This window comes from Podarcis vaucheri (assembly GCF_965113315.1).
Source record: "Podarcis vaucheri genome assembly, chromosome: 18".
NCBI classification, from domain to species: domain Eukaryota; kingdom Metazoa; phylum Chordata; class Lepidosauria; order Squamata; family Lacertidae; genus Podarcis; species Podarcis vaucheri.
The window spans coordinates 8,879,467-8,893,771 of NC_138756.1; the positions used below are offsets into that span (position 1 = coordinate 8,879,467).

Consider the following 14,305-nt stretch of genomic DNA (forward strand, 5'->3'; position numbering starts at 1 on the left):
ATTGAGGTTGAATCCTGACAAGACAGAGGTACTGTTTTGGGGGACAAGGGTAGATGTGGGGGACCCCCTGGTCCTGAATGGAGTCACTGTGCCCCTGAAGGACCAGGTGTGCAGCCTGGGGGTCATTTTGGACTCACAGCTGTCCATGGAAGCGCAGCTTAATTCTGTGTCCAGGGTGGCTCCATCTGGTATGCAGGATGAGACCCTCCCTGCCCACAGACTGTCTCTCCAGAGTGGTGCATGCTCTGGTTATCTCCCGCTTGGACTCCTGCCATGCGCTCTACGTGGGGCTACTTTTGAAGGTGACTTGAAAACTACAATTGATCCAGAATGCGGCTACCAGACTGGTGATTGGGAGCGGCCACTGAGACCATATAACACCGGTCCTGAAAGGCCCACACTGGCTCCCAGTATGTTTCCAAGCACAATTCAAAGTGCTGTTGCTGACTTTCAAGCCCTAAACGTCTTCAACCCTGTATACCTGAAAGAGCATCTCCATCCACATTGCTCAACCTGGGGTCCAGCTTTGAGGGCCTTCTAGTGGTTCCCTCTCTGCAAGAAGTGAGGTTACAGGGAACCAGGCAGAGGGCCTTCTCGGTGGTGGTGCCCGCCCTGTGGAACGCCCTCCCACCAGATGTCAAGGAAGTAAACAACTACGTGACTTTTAGAAGACATATAGAAGTTAGAAGCTTTTAATACGTGCTATTTTACTGTGGTTTTATAATTTGCTCTAAGCTACCCAGGGTGGCAACTTATATTGGTAATAGTAGCAGGTGTCGTCAATAAATTGTGTTTGTGGTTTTTTTTGGGGGGGGAGTGTTGCAGGGGTAGGGTGAAGGGGGGCTGCTGGGTGGGGCATTGACCCCGGACACATTTTTTGGTGCAAGTTTGCAAAACAAGGAAGAAGAGATGGGGTGGGGAGGATTTGCAAATAGGTTGGAGGAATGCAATCCCCTTCGGCACCCCAATTGTCACTCTCCCCCCTCCAGGATTATGAGGAACCAGTTCTTTGGCCGATTGGTATCTGGTGCCCTTTTAAATGTGTTGTGGAAGGACAGGATTACTTGCTTGTTTTTGTTCCTATTATTATGATGCATTTTGTGTTTTTTTTAATATTGTAATTTTATGTTGTCAACCGCCCCTGAGGTCTACAGGTATTCATGAAATGCAAATTTAATTAATAATACAAATTATACGAACAACCATTAATGAGTGCTGTTTGGGTTCCATCAATCAACAACCAGTTACAAATCCACCTAACAGTTACCTCGTCCAGCACACATTTTACCAGCTTCACTCTCCTTCCAATTCTTTGCTTCGCCAGAAGTCTCTCAATGTTGTGCCAGTCTCTTGCCGTCACCCAGGAAGGAAAGAGCCTCAAAATCACGAAAAGGAACGACCCGATAAGTGGAACGGGCTCAACAATTCGTGGGGAATGAACAAAGCAAGGCGACAGAAGTTGGCTGACGATTTGTCGCGGTTGCTTTAGTTGAGATTCCTGAATTGCGGGGGTTGGACTAGATGACTCCTGGGGTCCCTTCTAATTCCATGGACTCCTCCCAACATTTCATTTTATTATTGCAACGCAACACACCTGAACAACGGCACTTGTGATATTCAAACCCCACCCCCCACCTGGGCGTTTTCACGACATTTTCGGAGAGCCAAGGAAAAAAAGTACAAGATTAATGCTCAGCCATTTTGCTTTACTGGATAATATACATTTGAGAGAATGCAACAGAAGAAGGAGCTGATTCCAGTTTTCACCCTCCCTCCCAACTTCTTTTCCTCTCCCTGTTTGGCCATCCTGCCCCCTTAGGCATATAACCAACCACAGCGGACTTGGGGCAGATCCACTGAAATCATACAATACTGTGCATAGAGATCTCAAGCATTATACTGCTTTAGACAGCCATGGTGGCTTCCTCCCATAAGAATCTTGGGAGTTGTAGCTTGCTATGGGTGCTGAGAGTTGTTACGAGGGCCATATTCCACCCCCCATAGAACTACGCTTCCCAGAATTCCTGGAGAGATGGGTTGACTGTTCGACTTCTCTGGGAATTGCCGCAAATCACACAAATGCACTTGCGAATTGAAGACCCCATGGACCCACTTGCTTCAATAGGTTGCGGGTGGGTGGGATTGCAGAACGAAAGGCGTACAGGTTATTAAGCATGCAGAAGGTTATTTTTTTTTATAGAGCGAAGGGTGCTGCTGCCCGTTGCTTCGTCTCTTCAGGATTCCATGGTTTTCTTGATCCAGGGAAGGAAATTGGCGACGCGAGAGTAGACTCCAGGGGGGTACGAGTTACCATACGAGACGATTCCATGTACCACGCCTTTGCACACCATGGGGCCTCCGGAATCACCCTGGGGGGAGAAAAGCAAACACCCTCACTGCTACAAGCTCCTCAAACCAAGCCAGCGGTTTGGTTAAGAGAGGTGGACTCGTAATCTGGGGAACCGGGTTCGCTTCCCCGTTCCTCCACCTGCAGCTGCTGGGTGACCTTGGGCCAGTCACACTTCTCTGAAGTCTCTCAGCCCCACTCACCTCACAGAGGGTTTGTTGTGGGGGAGGAAGGGAAAGGAGAATGTTAGCTGCTTTGAGACTCCTTCAGGTAGTGATAAAGCGGGATATCAAATCCAAACTCCTCCTCCTCCTCCTCTTCTTCTTCTTCTTCTCAAACGGCACCATTCAATTGCAAAGATCTGGGCCTCTGGCTCCAATTAGAACCAGTGCATCTGAGGGTTGGAAGGACGTTCTACAGTCCAGCTCAGTGTGGCCCCTCCAAGTGTCCCTATTTTCCAGGGACATCCCTGATTGAGAGATGCCATCCCGGTTTCTGATTTGACCCCTTAATGCCCCACTTTTCCTTAGGATGTACCTGAAGGAGCATCTCCACCCCCATCGCTCATCCCGGACACTGAGGTCCAGCTCCAAGGGCCTTCTGGTGGTTCCCTCCCTGCGAGAAGCGAGGTTACAGGGAACCAGGCAGAGGGCCTTCTCTGTGGTGGCACCTTCCCTGTGGAACGCCCTCCCATCAGATGTCAAGGAGATAAACAACTGTCTGACTTTAAGAAGACATCTGAAGGCAGCCCTGTTCAGGGAGGTTTTTTTGATGTGTGATCTTTTATCGTGTTTTTAATATTCTGTTGGGAGCCACTCAGATTGAATGGGGAAACCCAGCCAGATGAATGGGGTATAAATAAATTATCATTATTATTATTATTTACATTGGAAAAATATTGGAGGGTATGGAGTTGTTATTGGATCCCCAAGCCACCTGAAGGTAATCCTGTATAGGGCAAGGGTTTTTTAAAACCCAGTATACCTTCAGGAGTGTCTCCACTCCCATTGTCCAGCCTGGACACTGAGGTCCATCTCCAAGGGCCTTCTGGCAGTTCCTTCCCTGCAAGAAGTGAGGTTACAGGGAACCAGGCAGAGGGCCTTCTTGGTAGTGGCACCCGCCCCGTGGAATGCCCTCCCATCAGATGTCAAGGAGATAAACAACTGTCTGACTTTAAGAAGACATCTGAAGGCAGCCCCGTTTAGGGACGTTTTTGATGTGCGATCTTTTATCGTGTTTTTAATATTCTGTTGGGACCCGCCCACAGCGGCTGGGGAAACCCAGGCAGATGGGTGAACTATAAATATTACGGTCAGTTGTTGTTGCTGTTGCTGTTATTATTATGTTACTGGTCTGACTCCCAAGGGTGGTTCAGAACTTTCCCATGGTTCCTGAGCATTGGCTGATGGGAGTTGGAGTCCAGCCGGGGGGTGGTGGGGGCCACAGGTTCCTCCATCCCTGACCTCCCCCTCACCTGGCTTGTATCCCGAAGATCATTGTGGCTGCCGGCACAGATCATCGCATCGTTGAGCTGCGGGTAGATCTTCATGCACTTCCTGCGGCTGTAGATGGTGACGTTGGTCTCAAACAGCCTCTCTGTGTCCTGGTAGTCGTCAATCAGGCCCCAACCTGCCAGGCTGCAGGGTGTCCCCTCGGGGAGGTCGCTGCTAGATTTGGGCAGGGGAATCATCTGGACGTATTTGTTCAGAGTAGCCTTGTGGACCAGCTGCAGGAAGGAATCGAGAGATGCCGGAGGGTTATCCAAACCTCCCTTTGCAATCTGAAGTCTACTCTGGAATTAGGGTTGCACCTGTCCTTTATAATAAGGGATTGTCCTTTATCTCAAGGGAAAACGCTTATCCCTTATTTGTCCCTTATTTCTCACTTTCTCCTCCTCCTCCTGGGACGCGGGTGGCGCTGTGGGTTAAACCACAGAGCCTAGGGCTTGCCAATCAGAAGACCGGCGGTTCAAATCCCCGCAACAGGGTGAGCTCCCATTGCTCAGTCCCTGCTCCTGCCAACCTAGCAGTTCGAAAGCACCTCAAAGTGCAAGTATATAATTAGGTACCACTCCGGCGGGAAGGTAAACGGCATTTCCGTGCGCTGCTCTGGTTCGCCAGAAGCGGCTCAGTCTTGCTGGCCACATGACCCAGAAGCTGTACGCCAGCTCCCTCGGCCAGTAAAGCGAGATGAGCGCTGCAACCCCAGAGTTGGTCACGACTGGACCTAATGGTCAGGGGTCCTTTCACCTTTTCCTTTTTACCTGTCCTATATAATAAGGGATTGTCCTTTATCTCAAGGGAAAACGCTTATCCCTTATTTGTCCCTTATTTCTCACTTTCTCCTCCTCTGCTAAGGCGAGCGCTGAGCTCAGCTCTTCCCTCCCTCCCATCTCTACCAGTGTCCCTCCTGCCCGTCTGATTTCTCTCTCTTTCTTTACCCTGCCCTTCCCTTTTACCCTGTTTGAGCACATTACACCAATCCTGGTCCGACTGCACTGGCTACCAATGAGTTTCCGGGCCCAGTTTGAAGTGCTGGTTTTGACCTATAAATGGCTCAGGACTGCAATACCTCAAGGACTGCCTCTTTCCATATGGACCTACCCGGACCCTGAGATCATCTTCTGAGGCCCTTCTTCGTGTGTCCCCTCCTGGAGAGGTCCAGAGGGTGGCAACACGAGAACGGGGCCTTTTCTGTGGTGGCTCCCCGTCTGTAGAATGCTCTCCCCAGGGAAGTTTGCCTGGTGCCTTCATCACACACCTTTAGGCGCCAGGCAAAAATGTTCCTTTGGTTGTTCCGATTTACATCTTATCCCCTTTTAAAATGTGGTTTTTTTGGGGGGGGGCTATTAGGTTGTTGTTTTTATTTTTATTAGGTATTTTGTGGTTTTATATCTTGATTTTATTCTGTGAACCGCCCAGAGACCTCCGGGTACAGGGCGGTATATAAATTCAATAAATAGAATAAATAAGTCCAGTGGGTGACTCAGCTGTGGGACAACAGATGGGCGCAGAGAACGGCGAGCTGGATTCTTCCAGGTCAATTTCCCCTTTGTTTCCCTCTTAAAATAAGATAACACACAAGCTGAAAACTCATCCCCACCAATCCCCTGGCTCCACTGCACTCTATTGCCGAAGCCACACACCGTCACCAGAAGCAGCGAATTGGTGAAAGCCAAGTAAAGTTTTTAAGAAGAGAAACCAGGTTTTAATTGACTGATTTGGCGAAACGGAAGCCAAAAAGGAAGTCAGCTTCCGATTTCTGTGGACTGGTTCTGCGAGGGACGTTTTTGTGAATGGGAGATAAAGAGGCATTTACAGCCATGGAGATTACAGTAGCAAAATTTTGACTTGGGTTTTTGAAACTGTTTCCTTCTTTTGGATATATATTAGAAACAGTTGTGTCAAGTTGCCTTTTTTTTTGGGGGGGGAAGATACAATTTGACAGCTGAAGAAAATCTGACAGACTGATAATTTTGGAAGAGTAAGAAGCAAAAAAGGGGGAAAAGAGGCTTTGAAATATAAGCGTTAACCCCAGACCCCAGACCCTGGAACTTGGAGGCACAAAAGTGGGGCTAAGCAGGAGAACTCTCTACCACATTTCTTAAAGAGAGAGGGAAGTCCCTTTAATACTCCACTTCCCCAATTTTGAAGTTGAAGCATCTTGGCGAAACTCCCACTTTAGTTGCCCACACCATGGTGCTAGTCCCTGGTGAGGGTCAGTTCTCCCACAAGCCACAGTGAAGCTGCTACACCAGGCAGCGGCATTTGAGCACCGGGTTGTATTCATTATACTGCACAGGTAGGGGGGGATAGTAAGGTAAAGGGACCCCTGACCATTAGGTCCAGTCGTGACCGACTCTGGGGTTGCGGTGCTCATCTCGCTTTACTGGCTGAGGGAGCCGGCATACAGCTTCCGGGTCATGTGGCCAGCAGGACTAAGCCGCTTCTGGAGAACCAGAGCAGCGCACGGAAACGCTGTTTACCTTCCCGCCGGAGTGGTATCTATTTATCTACTTGCACTTTGAGGTGCTTTTGAACTGCTAGGTGGGCAGGAGCAGGGACTGAGCAACGGGAGCTCACCCCGTCATTGCGGGGATTCGAACCGCCGACCTTCTGATCAGCAAGTCCTAGGCTCTGTGGTTTAACCCACAGTGCCACCCATGTCCCTAGGGGGGATAGGAAGAGTTTTTTAACCCCTTCCTCCTTGAGGTCCCTGCCTTTTTTTGTTTAATTGTTATTTTATTTATGAATTTCAGATTTATCCACCAAGGCTCCTGGCTTTGAGGGTGCTAAGAATGGAAGAGGGAGCCTGCAGCAACTTACCTTCAGCAAAAGGATATCGTTTGAAACCGTGAAACGATCATATTCCGGGTGCATGTGGTACGACTCAACGCCGATCACCTGTTGAGTGTTCTCGATGGCGGAGCGGTCGTGTGCCCCCAAAACCACGGTTATCTCGCTGGAAAACAAGGGCACCAGTGTGCATTGGTAAGGGTTAGTGAACTGTGAATCAACCCTCAGCTATCGTTCTCTCTTGGTGACAGGCAGGATGGGGGAATCTGTCCATTTCCCCAGTCTTAAATTCAGCTCTTCAGATTTCTACACCAGTTTGCCTAATAGGTTGGTAATGAACTAAGACGGCATCTCTGCTGCTTTGTCCCAGAGGTGTATAACTTTAGGTCACATGGGAAAGGTATTCAGCTGCAAATCTCCATTTGGAGGGAGCTGGTCTTTGTTCTCAAGCACCGTAGAAGAAAGCATGTGTCCTAATGTTTTCTCTCCACGAGAGAACAGCTTTGGCTGGAATGGAGCCTGTGAGAGCTTTGTTTACAGCTCTGGCCGAAGTTATTTAATGTTTCTAAGATGCTGAACCTAGGCCTGGACAAGCATATGATTTCACACGACTATTCGGATGTAACACTAATTGTTTTGGGTCTGTTTTGCAACGAGTTCTGCTAGCAAAGCTTTGAAACCGCATTTTTGGAGTGGGAAATTTTTGATTCCATAAGCGCCGCCCGCTTTTATTCATCCTATTGCTTCCATATGTGCAATATTGACAACCGCAGTTCTGTTTGCAAAGAGCAGGTGGTTGCAGCAGCGGGGAGAAGGGAGAGAGAGGGAGAGACTTCACCTTGCAAAGCTCATTCGCTTCCGCATTTTTCACTTCCCCAGCTGGCTACAAAGGCATTGCCAGCACCTGTACAAAAGACCAGCTTCCGCCCATTAGCTTGGACCCTGGCAACCACTAGGGAATAGTGAGACATACCTCATGCAGTGCGCGGCCGTCATTACCCACTGGGGGTCCACCAGGAACCCGCCGCAGCCATAGCCCCCGCCCATTTTGAGGGTTGCCATGTAGGGTCTGGAGTGGGGTACTGCTTCGTGGCCTCCGACAATCTGGCTCCGCAAATGTGCTGCAAAAATAAAAATAAAAATCACAAGGTTGAATCCTGACAAGACAGAAGTACTGTTTTTGGGGGACAGGGGGCGGGCGGGTGTGGGGGATTCCCTGGTCCTGAATGGGGTAACTGTGCCTCTGAAGGACCAGGTGCACAGCCTGGGAGTCATTTTGGACTCACGGCTGTCCATGGAGGCGCAGGTCAGTTCTGTGTCCAGGGCAGCTGTTTACCAGCTCCATCTGGTACGCAGGATGAGACCCTACCTGCCTGTGGACTGTCTTGCCAGAGTGGTGCATGCTCTAGTTATCTCCCGCTTGGACAACTGCAATGCACTCTACGTGGGGCTACCTTTGAAGGTGACCCAGAAACTGCAATTAATCCAGAATGCAGCAGCCAGACTGGTGACTGGGAGTGGCTGCCGGGACCACATAACACCAGTCCTGGGAGATCTGCATTGGCTCCCAGTACGTTTCTGAGCACAATTCAAAGTGTTGGTGCTGACCTTGAAAGCCCTAAACGGCCTCGGCCCAGTATACCTGAAGGAGCGTCTCCACCTCCATCGTTCTGCCCGGACACCTGGGTCCATCTCCTGGCAGTTCCCTCACTGCGAGAAGGGAGGTTACAGGGAACCAGGCAGAGGGCCTTCTTGGTGGTGGCGCCCTCCCTGTGGAACGCCCTCCCTTCAGATGTGAAGGAAATAAGCAGCTATCTTCTCTTTAAAAGACATCTGAAGGCAGCCCTGTTTGGGAAGTTTTTAATATTTGACGCTGTGCTGTTTTTAGCACTTGATTGGGAGCCGCCCAGAGTGGCTGGGGAAACTCAGCCAGATGGGTGGGGTATAAATAATATATTATTATTATTATTATTATTATTATTATTATTATTATTATTATTAGTGGAGGTCAGCGTCTGTCCGTTGCCTGTTGCTAGTTTTAAGGGCACCACCCAGGTCGGCAGGGGGAAGAGATCTGGTATACTGTTCCTTGAAATGGAAGCTCCATTTTTCCCATTATAGACAAGCTGTTGAGTAGAACATGATAATATGAGTTGAAACTGCTGGATCAGACTCCCTGGCCCATCTAGTGCCTTGTTGTTGAGTCGTTTAGTCGTGTCCGCCTCTTTGTGACCCCCTGGACCAGAGCACGCCAGGACCTCCTGTCTTCCACTGCCTCCCGCAGTTTGGTCAAACTCATGCTGGCAGCTTCGGGAACACTGTCCCACCTTCTCGTCCTCTGTCGTCCCCTTCTCCTTGCGCCCTCCATCTTTCCCAACATCAGGGTCTGTCCTCTAGTGCCTAACAGAGTCTAATTCTCTTTTAAAGCCACTCAGGTTGTTGTAGTAGTAGTAGTAGTAGTACTTATTTATACATACATACCCCGCCCATCTGGTTGGGTTTCCCCAGCCATTCTGGGTGGCATCCAACAAAAGATTAAAAATACAATTAAAACACCAGTCATTAAAAACTTCCCTAAACAGGGCTGCCTTCAGATGTCTTCTAAAAGTCAGTTTATTTCCTTGACATCTGATGGGAGGGTGCCACCACAGAGAAGGCCCTCTGCCTGGTTCCCTGTAACCTCACCTCTCGCAGGGAGGGAACCACCAGAAGGCTCTCGGAGCTGGACCTCAGTGTCCGGGCTGGACGATGGGGATGGAGACGCTCCTTCAGAGATACTTTGCAGAGACCGTTTCGGGCTTTCAAGGTCAGCACCAACACTTTGAACTGTGCTCGGAAACGTCCTGGGAGCCAATGTAGGTCTTTCAGGACCGGTGTTATGTGGTCTCGGTGGCCACTCCCAGTCCCCAGTCTAGCTGCCACATTCTGGATTAGTTGTAGTTTCCGGGTCACCTTCAAAGGTAGCCCCACGTAGAGCGTGTTGCAGCAGTCCAAGCGGGAGATAACCAGAGCATGCACCACTCTGGCAAGACAGTGCGCAGGAAGGCAGGGTCTCAGTCTACATATACCAGATGGAGCTGGTAGACAGCCGCCCTGGACACAGAATTGTGCTGCATGGAAGACTTCATTTTACCTATCCTGAATCTTACAACATTCAGCTGCAGCGAATGCTCTTCTGCGACTTCTAGCGTTACAAGAGAAGGGGAGAAAACCTCCTATTTCTGTGCATCATTTTACAAACTTCATTCATGCTTCCTCTTTACAGTGGTACCTCAGGTTAAGTACTTAATTCGTTCTGGAGGTCCGTACTTAACCTTTAGCTAATGGGGCCTCCTGCTGCTGCTGCGCAGATTTCTGTTCTCAGTTCTTAACCTGAAGCACTATTTCTGGGTTAGCGGAGTCTGTAACCTGAAGCGTACGTAACCCGAGGTACCACTGTACTCACCTTTTCTCTAAACAACAACAACAAAAACCCCAAATGCTGCAACATTTCTTCCTAGACGAGTTGTTCCATCCCCTTGACCATCTGGGTTGCACTTTTCTGAACCTTCCCCACCTCAGTATCCTTTTCGAGTATTCCAAAAGCAGCTGTGCCACAGAAGCGACCAGTATTCCAAAAGCAGCTGTGCCACAGAAAGTTCTCCCTAAATTCCTCTCTCCTCTAATCTTGCAGCTGCCTGCTTGGGACTGAGGTGGGCAGGCTTAGAAGGGGAGACGAGCGAGGTTGCCGTAGGTGAGTCAGATCAGTTTCAAAGGAAAGGAGTCTGGACTTGCCTCGAGGCCACTTGGAGACAGGACCCGATTCACACCACCATCATGGAGAAGCCACGTCAATAGATTGCAGAATCATCAAATTGTCGAGTTGGAAGGGACCCTAAGGATCATCCAGTCCAACCCCCTGCAATGCACCAATCTCAGCTAAAGCATCCAGGACAGATACCCGTCCAACCCCTGCTTAAAAACCTCCCAAGAAGGAGAGTCCACCACCTTCCAAGGGAGACCATTCCACTGCCAAACAGCTTTTATACTGGCCTCAGTCCACTATACCTGAAAGAGCGTCTCCACCCCCAATGTACTGCCCGGACCCTGAGGTCCAGCGCCGAGGGCCTTCTGGCTGTTCCCTCCCTGCAAGAAGCCAAGTTACAGGGAACCAGGCAGAGGGCCTTCGCGGTGGTGGCGCCCACCCTGTGGAACTCCCTCCCACCAGATGTCAAGGAAATAAACAACTATATGACATTTAGAAGACATCTGAAGGCAGCCCTGTTTAGGTAAGCTTTTAATGTTTAACAGACCACTGTATTTTAATACTTTGTTGGAAGCCGCCCAGGGTGGCTGGGGAGACCCAGGCATATGGGCGGGGTATGAATAATAAATTATTATTATTAGTATTATTATTATTAATCAAAAGTTCTTCCTGTTGCTTAGTTGGAATCTCCTTTCTTATAACTTGAAGCCATTGGCAGGAACCTTTTGCCCAACGTGGGGCTCAAACTCACGACCTTGAGATTAAGAGTCTCGTGCTTTGCAAACTGAGCTATCCCAGAGATCAGTTCACCAAGAGTGCTCCCCTCCTTGCTGCCTTATGAGGTCCACCCCACAAAGTTGGAGAACGTTTTAAATTTATTTGCCACCCCTTTTAAAGGCCTGACTCCAAGCAATTTCTGCTCAGAGCAGACTCATTGAAATAAATGGACCTTACCACACTTGTACATTTCAATAGGTCCACTTGTAAACCCTGAGAGGCATTCAGCTAAGTCCTACTCTGGGTAGTCCCATTGCAAATAATCTCAGTTGGGGATCCCCCTTCCAGATCTACGATTCTAGTCACGCATATTCATTTGAATGGGTCTGCTCTAGGACTCAGGTTGGATACAAACTTATGTTTATGAACGTTCTCTGGCTGTGCAAATTTGGCACTCTCTTCTCTTGCACACAGGGGCGTGGGTGGCGCTGTGGATTAAACCACAGAGCCTAGGACTTGCGGATCGGAAGGTCGGCGGTTCGAATCCCCGTTACGGGGTGAGCTCCCGTTGCTCGGTCCCTGCTCCTGCCAACCTAGCAGTTCGAAAGCACGTCAAAGTGCAAGTAGATCAATAGGTAGCGCTCCAGCGGGAAGGTAAACGGCATTTCCGTGCGCTGCTCTGGTTCGCCAGAGGCGGCTTAGTCATGCTGGCCACATGACCCGGAAACTGTATGCCGGCTCCCTCGGCCAGTAAAGCGAGATGAGTGCCGCAACCCCAGAGTCGGTCACGACTAGACCTAATGGTCAGGGGTCCTTTCACCTTTTCCTTTTTACCTGTCCTTTATAATAAGGGATTGTCCTTTATCTCAAGGGAAAACGCTTATCCCTTATTTGTCCCTTATTTCTCACTTTCTCCTCCTCTGCTAAGGTGAGCGTGAGCTCAGCTTTTCCCTTCCTCCCATCTCTACCAGTGTCCCTCCTGCCCGTCTGATTTCTCTCTCTTTCTTTACCCTACCCTTCCCTTTTACCCTGTTTGTGCACATTACACCAATCCTGGTCCGACTGCACTGGCTACCAATGAGTTTCCGGGCCCAGTTTGAAGTGCTGGTTTTGACCTATAAATGGCTCAGGACTGCAATACCTCAAGGACTGCCTCTTTCCATATGGACCTACCCGGACCCTGAGATCATCTTCTGAGGCCCTTCTTCGTGTGTCCCCTCCTGGAGAGGTCCAGAGGGTGGCAACACGAGAACGGGGCCTTTTCTGTGGTGGCTCCCCGTCTGTAGAATGCTCTCCCCAGGGAAGTTTGCCTGGTGCCTTCATTACACACCTTACACGCCGGCTCCCTCGGCCAATAAAGCGAGATGAGCGCCGCAACCCCAGAGTCGGCCACGACTGGACCTAATGGTCAGGGGTCCCTTTACCTTTACCTCTCTTGCACACGGCTGGTGCCGTTCTGGCGACATAAAAATGAACGGCACTTGCACCCTGAACATCTCAAAGGGAAGGAATTGAGACTGGCTTAGCCTGAAAGGGAGCAGCAGAAAACAGCTCATCAAAGGCGGTCCTTAGTTTTTTGTTTAACTCACCTGTTTGGGCCCATGACAAGGACAGGAGTAGAATTAGGAGAGGCCGACCGAATCTCAACATCTTGACGTTCTGCTACGTTCAAGCTACGGAACTGCCTGGCACTTAACTGTCCAGCCCCTCAAGCTCACAGCTTTTATTACCGTTGGACTACATCTCCCCCAGGAAGCAACGGAGCCGTGAAAATCTGATAGTGGCGGTTCCAAGCAAGTATAAGCAAGCTAAAACGGCAATCAGATAGCGAGGCGGTTGGAGGATGGGTGGCGGGTAACAGATTGAGATTGAATCCTGACAAGACAGAAGTACTGTTTTGGGGGGACAGGGGGCGGGCAGGTGTGGAGGACTCCCTGGTCCTGAATGGGGTAACTGTGCCCCTGAAGGACCAGGTGCTCAGCCTGGGAGTCATTTTGGACTCACAGCTGTCCGCAAAGGCGCAGGTTAACTCTGTGTCCAGGGCAGCTCCATCTGGTACGCAGGCTGAGACCCTCCCTGCCCGCAGACTGTCTGGCCAGAGTGGTGCATGCTCTAGTCATCTCTCGCTTGGACTACTGCCATGCGCTCTACGTGGGGCTACCTTTGAAGGTGACTTGGAAATGACAACTAATCCAGAATGTGGCAGCTAGACTGGTGACTGGGAGCAGCTGCTGGAACCATATAACACCAGTCCTGAAAGTCCTACATTAGCTCTCAGTACGTTTCCGAGCACAATTCAAAGTGCTGGTGCTGACCTTTAAACCCCAAACGGCCTGGGCCCAGTATATGTGGAGCATCTCCACCCCCATCGTCCAACCAGGACACTGAGGTCCAGCTCCGAGGGCCTTCTGGCAGTTCCCTCACTGTGAGGTTACAGGGAACCAGGCAGAGGGCCTTCTCGGTGGTGGAACCCACCCTGTGGAATGCCCTCCCATCATATGTCAAGTAAATAAGAAAGTACCTGACTTTTAGAAGACATCTGAAGGCAGACCTGTTTTTAATGTTTGATGTTTTATCATATTTTTTTAATATTCTGTTGGAAACCGCCCAGAGTGGCTGGGGAAACCCAGCCAGATGGGAGGGGTATAAATGTATCATCATCATCCTCATCACCATGTGATTGGATCCTGCTGGGGTTCAGGAAGCTGCCATGCAGTGCGCCCAAAGTGTGAAATGCCCAACTAAGGATGATGAAGAAATGTGCATGCACACGAAAGCTTATACTCAGAACAAACTTGTTGTTTGTTTGTTGTTGTTTAGTCGTTTAGTCGTGTCCGCCTCTTCGTGACCCCCTGGACCAGAGCACGCCAGGCCCTCCTGTCTTCCACTGCCTCCCGCAGTTTGGTCAAACTCATGTTCGTAGCTTCGAGAACACTGTCCCACCATCTCATCCTCTGTCGTCCCCTTCTCCTTGTGCCCTCCGTCTTTCCCAGCATCAGGGTCTTTTCCAGGGAGTCTTCTCTTCTCAGGAGGTGGCCAAAGTCTTGGAGCCTCAGCTTCAGGATCTGTCCTTCCAGTGAGCACTCAGGGCTGATTTCCTTCAGAATGGAGAGGTTGGATCTTCTTGCAGTCCATGGGACTCTCAAGAGTCTCCTCCAGCACCATAATTCAAAAGCATCCATTCTTCGGCGATCAGCCTTC

At 50.0% G+C, this 14,305-nt stretch overlaps 1 protein-coding gene across 1 annotated transcript; it reads right to left on the reverse strand.

Annotated features, from left to right (window-relative positions):
- Positions 1-1,685: 1,685 nt before the first annotated feature.
- On the reverse strand, positions 1,686-12,859 carry LOC309522963 (mast cell protease 1A-like). The gene is made up of 5 exons (XM_082206729.1): positions 12,694-12,859; positions 7,616-7,763; positions 6,673-6,808; positions 3,822-4,073; positions 1,686-2,369 (listed from the first exon to the last, which is right to left on the reverse strand). The coding sequence occupies exons 1-5, from the start codon at positions 12,752-12,754 to the stop codon at positions 2,235-2,237; spliced, it is 732 nt and encodes a 243-aa protein (XP_082062855.1). The 5' UTR covers positions 12,755-12,859; the 3' UTR covers positions 1,686-2,234.
- Between the last annotated feature and the right edge of the window lie 1,446 nt (positions 12,860-14,305).

Bases quoted from the DNA above. Each gene is read 5' to 3' on its own strand.
- LOC309522963 (XM_082206729.1), bottom strand. From the start codon at position 12,754: ATGTTGAGATTCGGTCGGCCTCTCCTAATTCTACTCCTGTCCTTGTCA. The intron at 4,074-6,672 runs GTAAGTTGCTGC...TCCTTCCTGCAG, and splicing joins ACGATATCCTTTTGCTGAAG to CTGGTCCACAAGGCTACTCT. The intron at 2,370-3,821 runs GTGAGGGGGAGG...TTCTCCCCCCAG, and splicing joins ATCTTCGGGATACAAGCCAG to GGTGATTCCGGAGGCCCCAT.